This window comes from Harmonia axyridis, chromosome 5, assembly GCF_914767665.1.
Source record: "Harmonia axyridis chromosome 5, icHarAxyr1.1, whole genome shotgun sequence".
Lineage (NCBI taxonomy): Eukaryota > Metazoa > Arthropoda > Insecta > Coleoptera > Coccinellidae > Harmonia > Harmonia axyridis.
The window spans coordinates 41,724-61,291 of NC_059505.1; the positions used below are offsets into that span (position 1 = coordinate 41,724).

General features: G+C 32.2%; 1 protein-coding gene across 3 annotated transcripts; it reads left to right on the top strand.

Annotated features, from left to right (window-relative positions):
* Nucleotides 1-12,544: 12,544 nt before the first annotated feature.
* Nucleotides 12,545-18,945, top strand: LOC123680091. 3 transcript variants are annotated; one of them, XM_045617775.1, is made up of 8 exons: nt 12,545-13,319; nt 13,389-13,599; nt 16,171-16,376; nt 16,561-17,075; nt 17,552-17,651; nt 17,864-17,983; nt 18,132-18,317; nt 18,439-18,945. In XM_045617775.1, exons 2-7 carry the CDS (start codon nt 13,545-13,547, stop codon nt 18,294-18,296), a joined length of 1,161 nt encoding a protein of 386 aa, XP_045473731.1. In that variant the 5' UTR covers nt 12,545-13,319; nt 13,389-13,544; the 3' UTR covers nt 18,297-18,317; nt 18,439-18,945. The 3 variants fall into 3 exon arrangements, with proteins under 3 accessions (XP_045473731.1, XP_045473729.1, XP_045473732.1); XM_045617773.1 differs by having other exon boundaries at nt 12,547-13,319; nt 18,132-18,284; XM_045617776.1 differs by lacking the exon at nt 13,389-13,599 and having other exon boundaries at nt 12,548-13,319; nt 18,132-18,284.
* The last annotated feature ends 623 nt before the right edge of the window (nt 18,946-19,568 follow it).

The window sequence follows — 19,568 nt, forward strand, 5'->3', positions numbered from 1 at the left end:
TCAAATACTCTTATTTATGAAAATCAGCCAATTCCTTCAACGACACCGTACCTATTTGAATGACAATTTATTTGTTTGGATTCCGAACACTGACAGGAGAACCAAAAATGGCGGTGTGTGACGTCACACTAATAGAGTGTATAAAGATGGGGTGCCATTTAAAAATAAAAAGTTAGAGGTAGCTACCGCAGGGCTGTCAAATGGAGGAACCTTTTTCATAAAATTAAACATCATTGGGAAGGTACTTTGATGTTATTCAAAGCAATTGTTCTATTATCTTGTCAGATAAGTTAGATATTGCCTGTATACGATAACTTGGGACATCCGGTATACATATTTTGGTAATTGAATAATTAGATCAAATATATTTTTCATGTTTCAAATAGATCTAGGTTATTGAAATATATGCAATGGAGTTAATCATCAACATAAAGAATGATGGATGCAAGAACTTAGTTTCTATACCTATTACAAGTTTACGCATACCTAAGTATTTTCTGAATAGGAGTTAAACTTTTTTATGACCTTGATATTGACTGGAATAATGTTTTTGGGGATAATCATTTTGATTGAGTGCCTTTATTCTGAACGCATCAGAGTAAGTATAACTCGTCCGATGAACTAAATAATATTTTCTCTCAAAATAGCTAAGATGGAATAAATACTTAAATTTTAGAGGTATATATATACAGGGTGTTTCATCATAAACTGGACAAACATATATATTCGTGTAGAGGACATCGGGAGAATCATTTTTGCCTTATACAATATATCCCGTTTTCTACGCATAAGCGAGATACAGGGTGTTAAACGTCAATTTTGAGCAAGATTCTTATGGGTGTGGTCAGTTTTGTATAACACTCAAAGAAACGGTTTTTGGTCAAAACTCAGTATTTTTGGGTCCTCTATTCAGAAAAGTTGATGAAATCCGAAAAAAGAATTACAAAATGGCGGAAAACCTGCAACGTTCCTAATTTTTTTTCCGGTGGTCAAATTGAATTTTAGTTTCTGAATGAACACAATTTTCTAAGAATTTCTGTCCAAAAATTTTTTCAAAAATCGAACACAATTTTTTTTTTACATGTCTACAGCGATAAAAAAATTTCACCCGAAATGGATGAAATTTTGTACAATTGTACTCCTTCAATTATCAATCACGAATATGAAAACAGAATTGCAAAATATCAAACGGTTTCGTTACTACAGCCATTCAAATGTTTCGTTCAAACCTCCAAAAAAAAAATAGAATGGCTTCTTAGAGTCAAAATTATTAAATTATTGCTATTTCCAAAAATTCCGGATGCTAAAATGTATTTATACAAAAAAAATTCGGTGAAACTTAGTTGGGAGTCGAACCCTCGATTCCAACGTAAGTATTAATGAAGAAATTAAGACAGTTCTAAGGATATTAATATTCGTTGCTAAGCAACGGAAGTTCGTAGCTCATAGAATTCTACTGGTTTTTGAATTTCACTAAATATAATTTCGCAAGTATCGTGACACGGATTTGTTTGGAAACGAAAATGAAATATTCTCTTTTGGAAAAAAATGATATTGTGCAGGCTTATTATGAAGCGAATTGCTCAGGCAGAAAAGCAAGGGAAATTTACTCCCGCAGATTTCCAAGCAGAAATTTGCCAAACTTCAAAACTTTTTATGAGACAGTACGCAAATTACGTGAAGAAGGAAGTTTGAACCGGAAAAAGAAGGAAACAATAAGAACAAACGATGATCGCATCCTTAATTTAGTAGGAGATAACCCAATGATTTCAACAAGAACTCTTTCGAACCACCCTTCAATGAATAAAAGTAAAACTACTGTTTGGAGAGTACTCAAAAGGAACAGCTTCCATTCCTTCCATTTCCAACTCTGCCAAACTTTAGAAGACGGTGATTTTCATAGAAGAAAAGAATTCTGTCAGTTTATTTTGAGAAGAGTACGTGGAAATAGAGATTTTCTCCATCGAATTTTATTTACGGATGAAGCTACTTTTCATAGAGATGGTTTCTTCAACAGAAAAAATAATATTTTATGGCATAGAGAAAATCCGCATGCCACGGTATCAAAAAATAGCCAGAAGAGGTTTTCAGTTAATGTTTGGGCGGGAATAAAAGATAAATTCATTATCGGACCATACATTCTTCCTCGAACATTGACTGGAAACGGCTATTATCACTTCCTGACGGAGATTCTGCCAGATCTTGAAGATATTCCGCTGAGTCAGATTCAGGGCATTTGGTACCAGCATGATGGTTGCCCTGCGCACACAACTCGAGATGTAAGAGGGTATCTAGATGAAGAATACCCACGCCGATGGATTGGCCGATTAGGACCTATCGCATGGCCTCCTCGTTCGCCGGATCTCACACCACTTGATTATTATTTCTGGGGACATCTCAAAAGTCTTGTTTATGATAAGAGAGCTCCATTAAACTCAAAGGAAGAACTTATTCAACGAATTGAATCAGCTGCCGAGGAGATCCGGCAAAACCCCGAAATGATACGTTCAGCGGTCGATAGTGTGAAAAGGGCGAGAATGTGTATTCTTAAAAATGGAAACATCTTCGAAAACGATTTGTAAATTGATTTTTCCACTAATCTGTTTTTTTTGTGTTTATAAAATGTAGAATTATTAGTAAAAAATTCAGGTTTATTCCTTGAATAATTCGTTTAATAATAAGCATGAACCATGACATTTTTTCCAAAAGAGAATATTTCATTTTCGTTTCCAAACAAATTCGTGTCACGATACTTGCGAAATTATATTTAGTGAAACTCGCTCTGCTCGCCGAAGGGGCTCCGCCCCTTGGACCCCGTCACTATGCCGGTAGATCCTTCACTGGGTATCCCTCTAGAAAATGAAAGATTTTTTTCGGAAACCTTGTATCGTTAGCTGATTTTAGACGATTCACTCGGTATCCTATGCTGATTCTAGGGTAGAATTCTATATGACTTCTTTCCTAGAACACACCATTTCGCCCTTGCTCACATGAAAATATTTGATTTCTATTTTCAATTACTGTCTGCTAAAATTATTGCGTTAGTTCTCATAGTTTTCAAAATATTAAGAAAAAACCGTAAAAAAGAGAGAATTTCCATAGTCACTATCACGTGAATTATTTTCACTGTGAATATCCTATGCGTATACTCAATTCACTTTCACAAACTAGAATGATGTTGGAATATCGTGCATATCTTGAATTTGAAAAATATCATCACAGGGTGTTTCAAATATTGTGCCAAAAATTGTGAACAAAATTTGATCATAACTTTCGATTTTCAAATCAGAACCCTATTTTTTTGTGATTTCGTTGAATTCTACGGTAAAAATAAGGGTAGTGTTCAAACATGATTATGCTCTCAAATTCAATAATTCAAGAGTTATTCCAGATTTTATGAATTTATGTTATACGTAGGGTCAATTTCATTCAATCTGTTTCTAGAGTGCGTTTCAAATATTCAATTATTTCAAAGTGCAGGTGTACTCATTATTGAATCTAGTAGATTATAATTTGATGATATGAATCCCCGTTATTCAAATAATGAAATTCTGGATCTATTCCATATCCACGGTGAATGCAACAGAATTGTTTCGAGAACTTGTCGAGCATTCAATCAGAAATATCCTCATTTATCACCAATTGACGAGAAGACAATTCGGAAGGATGTTTCAAACTTTCTGTTACTCCCTTTTCATCACCACGCTGATTTTTTCCTGAATTCATAAAATGTATTCTACCGCTTTTTCATATCAATAGAATTGGCACACAGGAGTCCTGCATGATTTTATTTCATTTGGTAGGTAGAGGTTTTTTTCTTCTAGGTAGGTACTCCATCCAGTATAATGGATATTCATGAAGTATGCAACATCCTTTCAAGAAGATGAGGAAATTTCTGATTTAAAATTTGATGAGTTCTACCAATAATTCTAATGCATTCATCGTGAATATGGAATAAGATATTTATAATACAAGTGCAGAACTTATTGATATTCTTCCAAGAGTTCAAAATGACCGAGTGGTAGAATGAGCCTTCTGTACGAGTTTTAAACATTATGTTCCCGAATTCACTGCCTTTTTTTGAAATTGACGGAAATTTCCATAAATATCTATTAGTGATTTTTGCATTGAAAAATGTTGGTTGGTAGAACAGTTTTCTGTATCACAAATTTGACAAATAATAGATAAATCCGTTCCCGTCTATTTTGTTCCACAAAATGTGCCGGAAAGAACTGATTTGCCACATAATTAGAGAAAAGTATATCCAGAATTTTGTCATTTGAATATCGGAAATTCAATTCGTGAAATCAAATTAGTGAAGCTTTGATAATGAAAATACCTGTCACATGTAAAGTAATTAGATATTTAAATTTCTATGGTCATAGAGTATTATTGCTAGTCTGTCTGGAAACAGATCGAATAAAATTGACCCTACGTATAACATAAATTCATAAAATCTCAAATAACTCTTGAATTATTGAATTTGAGAACATAATCACGTTTGGACACTACCCTTATTTTTTACCGTAGAATCCAGCGAAATCACAAAAAAAATAGGGTTCTGATTTGAAAATCGAAAGTTATGATTAAATTTTGTTCACAATTTTTGGTACCCTGTGATGATATTTCTCAAATTCAAGATATGCACGATGTTCCAACATCATTTTAGTTTGAGAAAGTGAATTGAAATAGGCATAGGATATTCACAGTAAAAATAATTCAGGTAATTGTGACTAAGGAAATTCTCTCTTTTTCACGGTTTTTCCTTGATATTTTGAAAACTATGAGGACTAACACAATAATTTTAGCAGAGAGTAATTGAGAATGGAAATCTCGATAATATCTGAGACATAAAATGAAAAAAAGTTTGTTTTGAAAAAAATTTTTTTAATTCTTATATAACCGGAAGCGCCTGAACTTCGAAAATATTTTAGCTGAACAATGTCATATTCCGAAATATTAGATTTAGGCGTACAACTTTGCTCCTGCCGTTGTGCAATAGCTGGCTGTAACGGTAAGTGATAGTCGAAATAAATATATCGTAGATGTCATACAATAAGTTTAGTTATTTGTGAACATAACGCCATCGACATGTTAGTCGATTTGTGTCTGCATCATAAAGTTATTCACGATTATCCATGTCAGCTTACGAGTCAAATTCTCGTCATTTGAGGGAGGTTTTAATTTTCTACTGAAATATGAATAAATCTGCGGCTGAGGCTCATCGAATGCTCTCAAATACCTATGGTGAGGCCGCTATTAGTGAAAGAACGTGCCGAGAGTGGTTTCAACGCTTCAAGAATGGTGATTTTGATGTCGAAGACCAGCATCGCGGTGGAAGAGAGAAGGTTTTTGAAGATGCAGAATTGGAGGCAATACTTGATCAAGACTCATTTCAAACGCAACAATAATTGACAGGATCATTAGGACTACAAGCCATTTCAAAACGCCTGAAAGTTATAGGAATGATTCAGAAACAAGAAAAGTGGGTGCCGTACGAGTTGAAGCCGGGAGGTGTTTGAACGGAGTTTGTTTGTGTGTGAACAGCTGCTTTCGAGGCAAAGACGGAAGAAATTTCTGCATCGGATTGGGACTGGAGACGAAAAACGGGTGCATTACGATAATCCCAAGCACATAAAATCATGTGGATATCCCGGCCATGCTTCCACGTCGACGGCTAGACCGAATATTCTCGGTTCTAAGGTCATGCTCAGTATTTGGTGGGGCCAGCTCGGTGTAGTGTATTATGAGTTGTTAAAACCGACTGAAACGATCACAGGCGATCGTTATCGAACGCAATCAATGCGTTTGTGTCGAGCATTGAGAGACAAACCGCCGCAATACGACGAGAGAGTAGATGAATGGATTTTACTGCATGACAATGCTCGACTCCATGTTGCGAAAGTCAAGATATACTTGAAAAAGTTGAAATGGGAATTCCTACCCCACCTGACGTATTCTCCAGACGTTGCTCCCTCGGATTATCACTTGTTTCGATCAATAGCACACAGCCTGGCTGACCAGCACTTCCTATCTTATGAAGAATTAAAAACTTGGATCGATTCGTGGATCGCTTCAAAAGATGACCAGTTTTTTCAATTCGTACGCTGCCCGAAAGATGTGAGAAAGTATAGTGACCAGCGATGGGCAATATTTCGAATCATAAATGTATAACCAGTGTTTTACAATAAAGCCTCAAATTTCGGTAAAAAAATGTGTACGCTTATGTATTTGTTATATTATAATATATTTATTTACTTATCACGGTTTTAGCCATTCAGGTAGAAATTAAAAAAAAAATAGTAAATCTATTGTTTCATATGAAAAAAAAAGAAGACAATTGGCAAGTATAACACAAAATCTAATTTGGTCTGTGAACCCCTTGAAAACCTTGTAATCACAGCGTCCTCGTCATCATCAATGTCCCTGTATATGTTCAGGAGGACTAAACTGAATCCGATGTCAATATCGAAAAAACCAGAATAACACCATATGAACTACCATTTATTCATTTCGAAAATAAACTTGCCGAATTTTCTGCTCGAATAGCTGTGCGAAAATTATGAGTTTCCATACAGTTTTATAATACGTCATAATCTCAAACAATCTATTAATATGAATTTCCACCAAGTAAAAAACCGATCCCATCAAGAAGATCTGGCATACAGGCAACCGTTGCAGATTATTTCGCATCTGACCAGCGTTGCCGTTCGTACGATAATTATCGTTTTGTACGATAATTTGCTGATCGGTACTATGTACGATACCGCATGTACGATAATAGCGTTTTGTACGATAATTTCAGTGTACCTATCATTTGAGTTGAAATTTCCATAGATACTAAAAATATAATGAAACTGAGTATGGCCAGATTTAGTAGAAATTTTCTTTTTCAGTAGATTTTTCGCATTTTCATGAAGTTTTTAGTAGGAAGAAATCATTTGGTAGATTTCAGTAGTTTTAAAAAATCTAACCGAAACGGTTGGGAATGTCTAGACTTTAGAATGTTCCGATGAATCAATTCATAGTTCATTGGGGTTCTACGTTCTACGTGGATCTAGAAGAACGAACCTACTTAAACATAATAAAATCATAAAACTTCTTTTCTGGCTGTCGGTTGAAAATAAATACAAAGAATCATGGAATATCCGAAGGGTAGGTGCCTCATTAAAAACAGATGGTGTTCAAACTTCAGTTGAAAATATACCATTATCTCATATTTGGTATTCTATTAAGTGAAAAAAAATTGTTGTAACAGGTATTTCATTGACATATTTGAGTGGCTGAATATTTCAGATTTGAATATATTCATTTCACACAACAAAATCGTTTTTTTGATGACCCTTATTTTATAGAGAATTTTTACGAAGATATTTCTTCGTATTTCCAATCAATTCAAGTATTTAGATTCATATTATTTTATAATATGTGGATATGGGAGCAAATGTTGAATTGTTGAAAGCACATAACAAAGACCATCAAAAATATACTGCTATTTCAATTGAAAAGGGCGTATCTGCAAAAAAGCACACTAGAGATATTTAATTGAATTAATATGAAAAAGAAATACATGACAATGCATGTTAAATAAATTCATTAATTTTAATTCAGAAAGACTATTGATGTCAAATATAATTATCAAAATAAATTTGTTACTTATAATAATAATAATAATAATAAGTTTATTCACCAAAAAAATGTTTTACATAGATAACAAAAGAATAGTTGAGATGTAAATAAACATTGAAATCGTACTTACAACCTTCAACCCTAAATATATGTATAGGTATCATTAAATAATAGGATCCTTGAATTATTTCCGAAAAACGTATTTCTCATTAGTATTTCAGATTCAATTTCGAAACGTATCTAGTACCTCGAACACCCATATTCAAAGAATTTTGTATTTGGGTATTTTTTATTCGGTTCCTTTACATCTTTGTCGACGATTGCATGTTTTTTGCAATATTCTAAGTTATTTGGGAAAAGAACTTGTATGAAAATGAGTAATTTTTGAAAAAAAAAAAAAACAAAAATAACAGAAACAATTTTCACGATGTTATAAGTAAAATTCGATCCATTCTTTCATGATTTCCTTAAAAAATTTCTTGTTTTATTTTCGAATCTGTACGCATCTCTACTATCTATCCTTTTCATGAAGTAAAATTTAACCATAAGAGACATTAGAATAAGGTGTATTCTGAATAAAGTGAAAATACCGACAATCTGTGAATAGGAAAATACAGGTTCTCTGATCTTGTCTGATAATTAATTAATTATTCATTAACCGTTTTGTCTAAATAAAAAATATATTACTTAATCGATACATTGCTTGTTTTTCCATCCTTTTCCACAAATTGTCATATTCTCGCAAAAATTTCCTTTATTTCGAATGTGTACGATAAAAATCAGTGGGATACGATAATATGTCGATAAAATACGATGATTTTAAACACGCGGTACGATATTTTAGGCTTGTCGACCTGGCAACGCTGCATCTGACAGACTTTACGTATTAAACATGATGGCCGCCGCCATATATAAACAATCGATAAAACCATCGATTTTGACGAAAAAAAGGCATTTTTATTTCAGGGAAAGCTTGAAATGTGATTAATTAATCATTTCTAACGAGAATCAGTTAATAAAATACAAGAAAACTAGCTATTAATGTGGATAACCTCACCTTCATCAGGCCAATTTCACAATTAAAAAAAAAAACTAGCTGGATCAAGGAATTTATGAAAGGGGATTCGTGATCTAAGATCCAAAATAAGTAAGTCTGCATAATTTCATCACTTTTGAATCATTATTAAAATTAATTCTATATAGTAAACATTGTTTTTCTTTTCAGAAGATGGATTATTTTCGTTTGGATGAATAATTATACAGGATGTTTATTTGTCGAATATCAATTAGAAGTATCTAGAGATGTTGGACCAATTCAAGTCTGAAAATTGAGATTAAAGCTTCAAATTATTAACTAATTTGTAAAGAAATACACAATATTTGATCAACAATTATATAGGGTGTATATATATTTGAAGTAGTAATTAGACATTTTGAAATCTGAAATTCTCATTTCTCTAGAAATGGCAATTCCTTTCTTCTTTGAAAAATTTGGGAAAAATGCATAATCAAAATGTGAGAGTTATTATCAGTCAATAGAAATACTACCTGAAAAAGAAACTGCATTCAATGTTTATTTTCAGTTTTGACAAATATTGAATTTACATAATCATTCGATAAGATCTATGAAAAGACCTACAGTGAAATTTTGTTTTAGGAATATTCAGTATAGCTATAATAAACTAAAAAGGGGCAGAATGAATAGATCTACCTTTCAAAAACCCATGGCTAATGTTGCCTTACAAGCAATCGTAATAATATCAGTAACATCTTTGAGAAATCAGGTTATAAGAAGTCCCTCATTTCCGAGGTTCATCAATACTTTTTTCAGTTGAGCAACAAATTATTCTTCTATTTCATAATTTATTAAGAAATACAAGGAAGGACACCTTTTGAAATCTAAAAATTTGGTTAATAGTAGGTTATTTTCCATAATTTATAATATTGAAAGACCAATTGGACATTCCTGAAGAACTAAGGCGTTTTTAGAATCTGAAAATTGTATCGATGAATTTTGCATACTTTTCTGTTCCATATTTCTTGAAGGTATATGGACAAAAATGATTTTTGTGGGTTCTGGTGAATGATCAAAGGGATACAGGTAACAATTTCATTAATACCAGTCGAGATGTAGTTATCATAGATAAGAGATGATATAGAAATTTCACTAGATAATTCTGATTCAGTGGAGGACAGCTGAATTAAAGCTTAATCGTGATGGTTCATTACGTTATAGAGCAAGCTTGTAGCTCTGGGTTTTACTCAGAAGTAAATTGAACAGGGCAATATATATAGTAAATGAAATTTTGACAGATATTAGTTAAAAAAGATCAACAATTGAGCATTGTATTTACATAAAATCAAAAAATAACTTGCTAACTGTTGTTGCATTGTACGTGGATGACTTTTTTGTTTTAACAAATGTTAATTCTGAATGAATATATCTGATAGAAAATTTAAGTGATAATTTCATCATAAAGAATTCAGGGAAAGCTAAAAATGTTTAGGGATGAATATCACTAGAAATTATGAAAAAGGTAGTATAGTAATTGTTTATATTCTTCAAGTATGTTAATTCAGCATGTCTAATTGTAAACATATGAAAACTCCTTTGAAAACTTAATTGAAATTTGATTCGACAAAAGAGAGTTGTAATGATGAACCATATAAGAAATTAATAGGTTTATTAACGTCTTTAGCAGTATTAACTAATCCTGATGAAGCATACTCTGTTAATCTCTTGAGTCAATTTAATAATTATCTCATTATTGAACACTGAAAAAGTGCAAAATTCATTTCAAGATGCAAGTATAAAGTATTTTATACCTACATTGAATTGCTGGAAAATTTATACCAATTTCGAAAGTAACTGCCATGTCAAAATTCTTCATATACTGAATGATCCTTCAAATTTTATTTCTGTTGTAACATTTTGACTAGTAATTCAAGTGAAAAATTTGAACTGATTTTATATATGTATATAGTATAGCTATAAATGAACAACCTGAAAAGAGACAGAATGAATAGACTTGCCTTTCGAATACCCATGGCTTATGTTACCTCATAAGCAAATTTAATATCTAGGTAGAACCTTTTTGAGAAATCAGGTTATAAGTTTGAGAGTCTCTTAATTTCCAAGGTTTCAGTTGAACGACAAATAATATTATGATAATATAACAGGGTATATATGGTTGAAATTATTCGTATGAAAGATTTCACAACAATTTGATTTCTTCATTATAAATTCAACAGCACTGCACTCAGATTCTTCAAAAACTGATAGGTCACTTATATTTTTGCACTCTTCAGTCGTAAAAGTGTATATTTTAGATATTTCAAAAACACATGGAAATTTTTGAATGTCATCTGACTAACTTGGCTCTTTTTCCAGTAATAAAGCCAATTGTGAATTATCTATAAGGAGTTTTTCTATCTGTTTAATACATGATCAGATGAAGCTTCTGTTCTCTTTTGTAGTTCCATCTTCTGTCGCAATAGATTCAAATTCTCACGAAAGAGAATGTAGTTTTATAGTTTGTGGAAAATAAACGAAAAATTCCTGAAAAAAAGTAACATTCATATCCAATTGAATGATACAAACATTTAAAACAAACCTGAATTGAGGAAAATGCATTCGATGATATCAATGTTCATTTCCAAATTTTGACAAATATCTATCGAATTTTCGATTCGCCGAAGACTTTGCATTTTATCTGTCGGCATTTATTTAAATATTGAATAACGATTTTGGAAACTGCAAACTTTTTCAAGAACTTTCATATATCGAAATGGAATATTTATTATTAACATGACACTGACAGCCAAATTGTCCACAGATACCACAGAAATATGGGACCTGAAATGTCAAAATGATCCGAAACACCCCGTATACTCGAAAACCGCGGGGAGAATCGAAGGTTTGGGATTTTTCCCGGGATCTCCAGACGATTTTGAGGGGGGTCTTATTCTTGTCATTTTTGCTCTAGATGGTCCCGTTTGGGCTGTGATTTTACGTTTAAAGTTTGACGTAAATGTGCAAGCGGTTTTATATATACTTAGATTCAAAAACCAGTAGAATTCTATGAGCTACGAACTTCCGTTGCTTAGCAACGAATATTAATATCCTTAGAACTGTCTTAATTTCTTCATCAATACTTACGTTGGAATCGAGGGTTCGACTCCCAACTAAGTTTCACCGAATTTTTTTTGTATAAATACATTTTAGCATCCGGAATTTTTGGAAATAGCAATAATTTAATAATTTTGACTCTAAGAAGCCATTCTATTTTTTTTTGAGGTTTGAACGAAACATTTGAATGGCTGTAGTAACGAAACCGTTTGATATTTTGCAATTCTGTTTTCATATTCGTGATTGATAATTGAAGGAGTACAATTGTACAAAATTTCATCCATTTCGGGTGAAATTTTTTTATCGCTGTAGACATGTAAAAAAAAAATTGTGTTCGATTTTTGAAAAAATTTTTGGACAGAAATTCTTAGAAAATTGTGTTCATTCAGAAACTAAAATTCAATTCGACCACCGGAAAAAAAAATTAGGAACGTTGCAGGTTTTCCGCCATTTTGTAATTCTTTTTTCGGATTTCATCAACTTTTCTGAATAGAGGACCCAAAAATACTGAGTTTTGACCAAAAACCGTTTCTTTGAGTGTTATACAAAACTGACCACACCCATAAGAATCTTGCTCAAAATTGACGTTTAGCACCCTGTATCTCGCTTATGCGTCGAAAACGGGATATATTGTATAAGGCAAAAATGATTCTCCCGATGTCCTCTACACGAATATATATGTTTGTCCAGTTTATGATGAAACACCCTGTATATATATATATATATATATACACATAAATATAATCATTATTATCAACGTATGACATAGTTTAGGTATATTTCATTTCACAATTTCCTGGTTTGATTCAGATACCTACCTACTTATTGGTGTAATCAATCCGTTTCTGATTTTTTTTTCAGAAAATTGATATACAAGATGTGGTAATATAAGTGGAAAAAATACATTCCTTTTTTATGGTCCAGCATTTAAAATTGGGTTTGGCATCAGAAGTCGTGACTACTTATTTCAAATGTCAATATATTCATCGCAAAAACAAATCTACGATTAGACTACAATTTATTATGCACAATATATTTTATATCTTTATATTTATCACTCAAATGATATCAAAAATTCTCAAATAAATGACAAAATATTTCCGTGTCTACAGTATCGAGATTAGATTATGCGTGTACCTATATTAAGAATAACAAATTCAAGCTCTTCCGAATTTCGTGTTGATGAATTTGTTATCAACACGAAATTTGGCTAGCAGCTTGAAATTCTTAATATAGGTATCTACACACAAAATTCAATCCCTATACTGTTGACACGAAAATATTGTGTATTCTTATTCAATATAATTATTGATTAATTTTTTAAGGAATGATTATGTGATAAGCTTGAAATTTTGCGTGAGGCTTTCAACTGTTATTAAACATCAATCTCAATTCCGTCGGTTCAGTGGTCACGGAAATTTATATATTTTTTGGATATTTTTTTATCAATTAATATATATGATATGCAAAAATTATTAATTTTACTTGTTTTGTTTTTAGGCTCGAAATTTATTAAGTGAAGTGTTAATATCAAGTTTTCAAATCTATAAGGACTAAATAGGTACGTTCAATCAAATAGACAATAGATATTAAAGGTGGTATTTCAATAATTCCCATTTTTCCGAAATAGGCTTTCAGACAGATCATTACTTCAGTGATGGGTAGAATATTTTCCACATTAATAGATACGAAATATTGAGTACCCACTTACAATCATTTTGACACTGAAGGTGGATTTAATCTCATTATTTATTTGAACCAGAATTCATTCACTTCTATCCTGGAAATGTCTTCAAATGGAGATATCCTAGGGATTTACAAACGACTTGTTAAATTGAGAGGTAAATTCATTTTTCAATCTCTTTTTTAATAGAGGAAGGAAATATTTGGTTCATTATTTGAATCAAGTCATTAGAACCAGAAAAAAATCTGTACCTATTACTCAACATAAAAATGAAAATTTTGCTGTCCATTTCGAAGAATGAATTATCTTGAAGTGACACATTAAAAACTAAAAAGTTCAGGTGGGATCATATTTTTGTTTTACAGGCAATTTGAAACGAATGTTTTTCGAAACATCAATTTAGAATAATTCATCTCAATTTTTTTATATCCAATAGTAATTTACTTCGCTGCCGAGTTGAACGAAAATTTTATTCTACTGTTGTTTTTAATGATATAGTATGTATGTAGAAAATTGTATTTGCAAATTATTACAATTCCCACAATCTTTTCATTTTGTAAGTAGTGATACATTAAAACGAAATTTGAAAGGAATCGTTGGAATTATTGGTTACTATGGAAATGTAGGTACCTATATGTCCATAATAATTTAGTTATGATAACTGAGATGTCTAGAAACCTGGTGAATGGACTGATTAGATTTTGTTTTGCCAATTTTGATAATACAAGTTAAGTTTCGTTATGTCAACTGTAGGTAGCGCTATTAACAATTGATGATAGATTCTTTTTATTTATTCTTTATGAGTTTTGTGACAATGTATCTCTCATTATGGTTGAGACCTGTGTAAGCAGTTTTTGAAATTGTAACAACACCAATAAACTCTCTCTATATTTCAAATATTTGAATTCATTCTAGTAAACGTTTTGTGTTTTGTTTCACGACTTTGCACGATCATACTCGATTACACATCACTTTTGATTGGCCAGGATCGGGTTTTAATTAATGTATGACATTGCGGCGACGCCACGAAATAAAACTAATATTCTCAATTTGGTCGAATGTCATTGCATTCAAAAATTGACGAGTGCATACACCATGTTTTTAGACATCTTAATGACAACTTATGAAATATCTGTATTTTTTGGAAAAATATCAGATATATTTTTTTATGGGCAGTGATAGCGACTTAGAAGTACTTACTCATCCAAAAAAAATATTGATTCTTACAAAATATCGAATGTTTTATTCCCATTGAGAATAATCATTTTGCTGCCTAGGCAGGAAAAGTAATACTTTGCTGATTGATATGAGTCTGCAAAATTAATATTTGCTTGCGTAGGTAATATTAGATTCAAGATACATTCTACATGAAATCAACTGTCGTAATTGCATTGATATTTTTTTTCAAACCAATAGAGTGATTTTGCTGATTGATTCAAACCAAACGAAATATTTAGTACTCAAAATCCATCTTGAACGTCTTCTCTTTCCAAAAAACATATTGGTCAATATTTTCTTGTTTGTTTGTCTGGGTTTTAGCAAAGGACTTGTCAGTTTTTCACCTGACGTTAAATGACCAGCGTTAAATTACAATCTACCTAGGAACCTCTGAGGATTCTTACTATAGTAGTACCACCTTATAAGGAATGTAACAGGTCAATTGAAAAGTATCCGGTCTACCATAGTAAAACTTATTTTTTTGGTAAAATTCGATTTTATTATTCAATAATATAGTTTCCTTCGAGGGTGATACAGCGATTAGAGCGATCTTCCAACTTTTCGATACCATTTTTGTAGTACGATTTGTCTTTCGCTCCAAAATAGGCCTCAGTTTCAGCGATTACTTCTTCATTGGCGCTAAATTTCTTTCCAGCGAGCCTACTTTTGAGGTATGAGAACAGGAAAAAGTTGCTGTGGGCAAAATTTGGCGAATATTCGGTGGATGCAGATGCAATTCGAAGCCCAATTCATGCAATTTTTCCATTGTTTTCATTGATTTGTGACATGGCGCATTGTCTTGATGCAACAGCACCTTTTTTTCTTCAACTGGAGCCGTTAAACGATCCAATAACGCTTTATAATAATTGCTGTTGATGGTCTGGTGGTTTTGGAGGTAATCAATAAATATTATACAATGCGCATCCCTTAATACTGATACCATAACCTTGCCAGCTGACTGTTGTGTTTGTCCTCGGTTAGGATTCGGTTCATCGTGTGCAGTCCACTTCCACTGTGTTCTTCTTCTTCAGTGCTCATTTCACCACGTTAAAACTTAGCATACTAATCAATGATGGTTGATTTGATGGGTGCAGACCCCGGAAACTCTTCATCAAGCCAATATTTTGCTTCAACTGTATGTTTTCCCTTCAAAAATTAATATTTTATCAGCACACGAAATTCTTTTTTTCCATCTTCTTTCAAATAACAAAAGTAGCTACACTCACAACGCAATATCTCACAAAATAATGGTCGGACTGTTATCAAATTTTGACACGTATCGTTTGAAAGTTGGTACAAACTAAAAATCATATGGATTTAATACTAGTACCGCCATCTGTGCATCAGACCGGGGACTCTTCAATTGGCCTATACTATGGTAGTAAGCTAATCCTCGACGGAAAAATGGACTAAACCAAGACCAAAAAGCCCGGACTTACCTAATTCTGTCTTGAAACCCCTCAGAACAATATAAATATATTTTCAGTTATTTGATTGCTTTTACTTACAGAAACCAAGAAGATCGCTAATGATAGATTGCGACTTTTAATTCGTTTAACTTTTGATGTAATGAACTTCCCACCAGTCAAACTATGTATTTTTTATGTTTTTTGCCAATATGGATTCGCAACTTCTTTGACAATATACCATTTATTGGATAAGTTTGACCAGCAAACTCTAATGAAGCATGGATCCTTTTGTGGCATTCAAATATTTGTGAGTATCTATCGAAAGCGTTCTCCAATAAGAGGTTTTTATAAGAATTGCCAGTGGATCTACATCTTATATGTAGCACCCGACATCCCGGGGATGTCAACCTCTAATTGAAAAAGCTTTCATTACAATCTTCACAAATTCCACTTCAATGTTCAATTACTTTCAGGTCTTGATACTTTTCTAGGTTCTTATCAACTTGGGATCCATTGTTTTTATGGCCGACGCTTTTTACGAATATCTGCAGAACTACAAAAAGGGTTTGATCCCTCTAGAGTTGTTGAATGAAAATACACTCAAACAAATAGTGCTTTTGGGAAACATAACGAAGTTGATATGTACCGTTAATATGGTTCTTGCCACTGCTGCAGCTCTTGGATTCATAGCAGCGCCAGAGTATTTCAATGAAAAAACCTACTTATCGGTATGGATCCAGGAACAGTTTCCGAATTATTCAAATTTTATGCTTCCAGTGGTTCATTGGACGAGTTTACCAGTTGCTCTTGTGATGGCGGGCTCTTCTGTTGCTTGGGCTTATGCTGGCATGAATGCCATATTTCAAATACAAATACTCAAAGAAATGATAAACACAGTTCCGAAAACGACATTACCACAAAAATTGAGGAGGGATTCTCAACTGTACCAAGCTATTGTAAGGCAAAAACTGATAATATGTGTAATGGCTCATGGTATCATGGTCAGGTGGGTACTATCAGATATTTGAAAAGTAAATGTGAATGGACGATACTTCTCCCTGTATGTATGTTAGATTTTAAATTATAGGGTTACGACCATTCTTTTGTTTATATTTAGACTTAATCAATACAAGTTCGTTCAATCGAATAAGGTATATTTATTTAGGCGTAGAGAATATATCAAAAATTAACAAAACTACATTGTTCAATAGTCCTAATTCTGTAATATGAACTTCAAAATCAGTTTCTATCGTCTTCCAATTTCGTATTCATTCTTTTTATTTATATTAGACAATGGATAGAAATTTTGGATTCGCTTCTTCGTTGGTCTAAAGATTGGTAGACTGATCGGTACCTAAGATAAACCCAGTGGTTCTGGAATCCCTCGAAATCTATTTTAAATCATAACTAGTTCGAAACATATGTTTGGTATAAGTTGGAGATATTATCTTTGAAGTTTTTCAATTCAATAATTTTTTGTAGATTCCAAAATATTGCTTGTGAACTACTTGAACCCCCGTTAATGATGTTTTCTATGGGTAGTGTGATATTAGGAGGATCGTTGATGCTGGAATATCTAAGTGTATGTATGCAAACGTACTTATGCAAAATAATAGGAGTAGATTAATAAAATCTCCATAGTTTGAAAGATGACGAAAAATCTTTCAATAAAATGTTAACAGCAATTTTGATGTTGTTGGAAACAATGAGAAAGATTCTTATTTTCTTATTTATTGGGCAAATTCGAAACGTTAGATAAGGAAATATTCTGATCTTTATGATTTTATGTTTTAGAATCAAGAACAAAATTTGGGAGATCAGTATGCAATGTACATTGGAATATTATGTTTCGCCCTTGCTGGAATGATTTCAGCAGTACTATATCTCATAATTGGACAAGCTGTCAAAGATGAGGTTTGTGTATTTTTGGATTGATAGTTTTTACTTTAAGTCCTGCAATAATTTCTCAAGTTTTATTCAAGTAATAGATAGGTCGACATGAGGAATTGATTTACAGGTGTTTGACTAGTGAATTCGAAATTGTTATTTTTTTTCTTTTTAGTCGGAAGGTTGTAACTACCTACTGAGACAACTGCCATGGTACGATATGAACCAAGAAAATAGAAAAATTTTTTCTATTTTTCTGCTTAAGACAGAGAAACCTATTGCTCTTGCCAATAGCCTCGTTCAAGTAGATTATTTTCTTCTCATGAGAGTGAGTTTTTGAGTTTCCATTAATAATTTTCAGGTATAACAAAAAAAATATTATCAATCATTATTGATCTGTATTATATTCAAAGAAATTAATTTATAAAAAAATTATTGTGAAATGATAAACTGTTCTTTATCCTGTTTTATATTTTTTGCAGATTTGTAAAGCGTTATATTCACTGGCTGCAGTTTTGGCACAGTTCGTAGCATCTAATAGGATTGCAGAAAAGTAATAAAGCAATTCGATCACAAATTTATAATACATCTGAATCAGATCCTTCCTCCCTTTTATACAGAGTGAATTTTAAGTAGATATTTATTGAAAAATAGTGAATATTTTTTATGTGATATACCCTAAATGACATAATTTCCGAGTATAAAGCTTAATTTGCATTGTCTTTGCAGAAGTTTAACTAATATAGTTAGATTAGAAGGGTATGATAACAATGCGATTGAGGAGTTCCACATACCTACTTAAAACTCATTCTGTAGATCTTGCACGATTCTAGATGATTGATGTACCTACCTATAAGTATAAATCAAATACATAAATCTCTATCTGTTCCATGTTCAATTATATTATTGTTCCTTTGTTTGTAATTTTTTTTTGACTCTATTTTTCATTCACCTATTGTATTAGTGAAATACATCACAATCACTTCTTATTTTTTTCTATGTCTGACCTAGTATACATATAGGGCGTTCCACCCTCGGTTCCACCTTTCACCACAATATAATTAGGCGCCCTTCAGACCTACATTCTCAAATTTTTGGAAATACACAGGATGTTCCAAAAAAGTGTTAATTACCAAATCAGTTTTTTCTTATGGAACACCCTGTTTTTCTATAATTTGCTAAATTGCTGCTATATTAACTTCGAAATAAATTAATTATTTGAATGAGATTTTGAAAGCGATTACTAGAAGAACGGAGGTAAGTACTGACTTTTCGATAATTATTCAGAACTCTAATGGGTGTTCAGAATGAGACTCATTCAAACGTTAATATCGTGTTTATTTCAAATGTCCTATAATTCTGTTCAAAACTTTTGTTTTACAATTTGGGTTATTACCATTTCTATCTATACGTACCTAGATCAAAAAAGTTATAAATGAGTCCTAAAAACTTCAGTATTGAGAAACAATCAAGGAAAGTAGGTACATCTGAAAGATGAAATTGACACTTATTTGAAATAGCCCTGTTCGTAGTAGATTACCCCATTTCTTCAAACTTTATGTTGGAACTCGATTTATATTCCGGCCTTGAACCGATATTTCACAGCAACCGA

Bases quoted from the DNA above. Each gene is read 5' to 3' on its own strand.
- LOC123680091 (XM_045617773.1), top strand. From the start codon at position 13,545: ATGTCTTCAAATGGAGATATCCTAGGGATTTACAAACGACTTGTTAAA. The intron at 17,652-17,863 runs GTATGTATGCAA...TTTATGTTTTAG, and splicing joins TGATGCTGGAATATCTAAGT to AATCAAGAACAAAATTTGGG. The intron at 18,285-18,438 runs GTGAGTTTTTGA...TATTTTTTGCAG, and splicing joins ATTATTTTCTTCTCATGAGA to ATTTGTAAAGCGTTATATTC.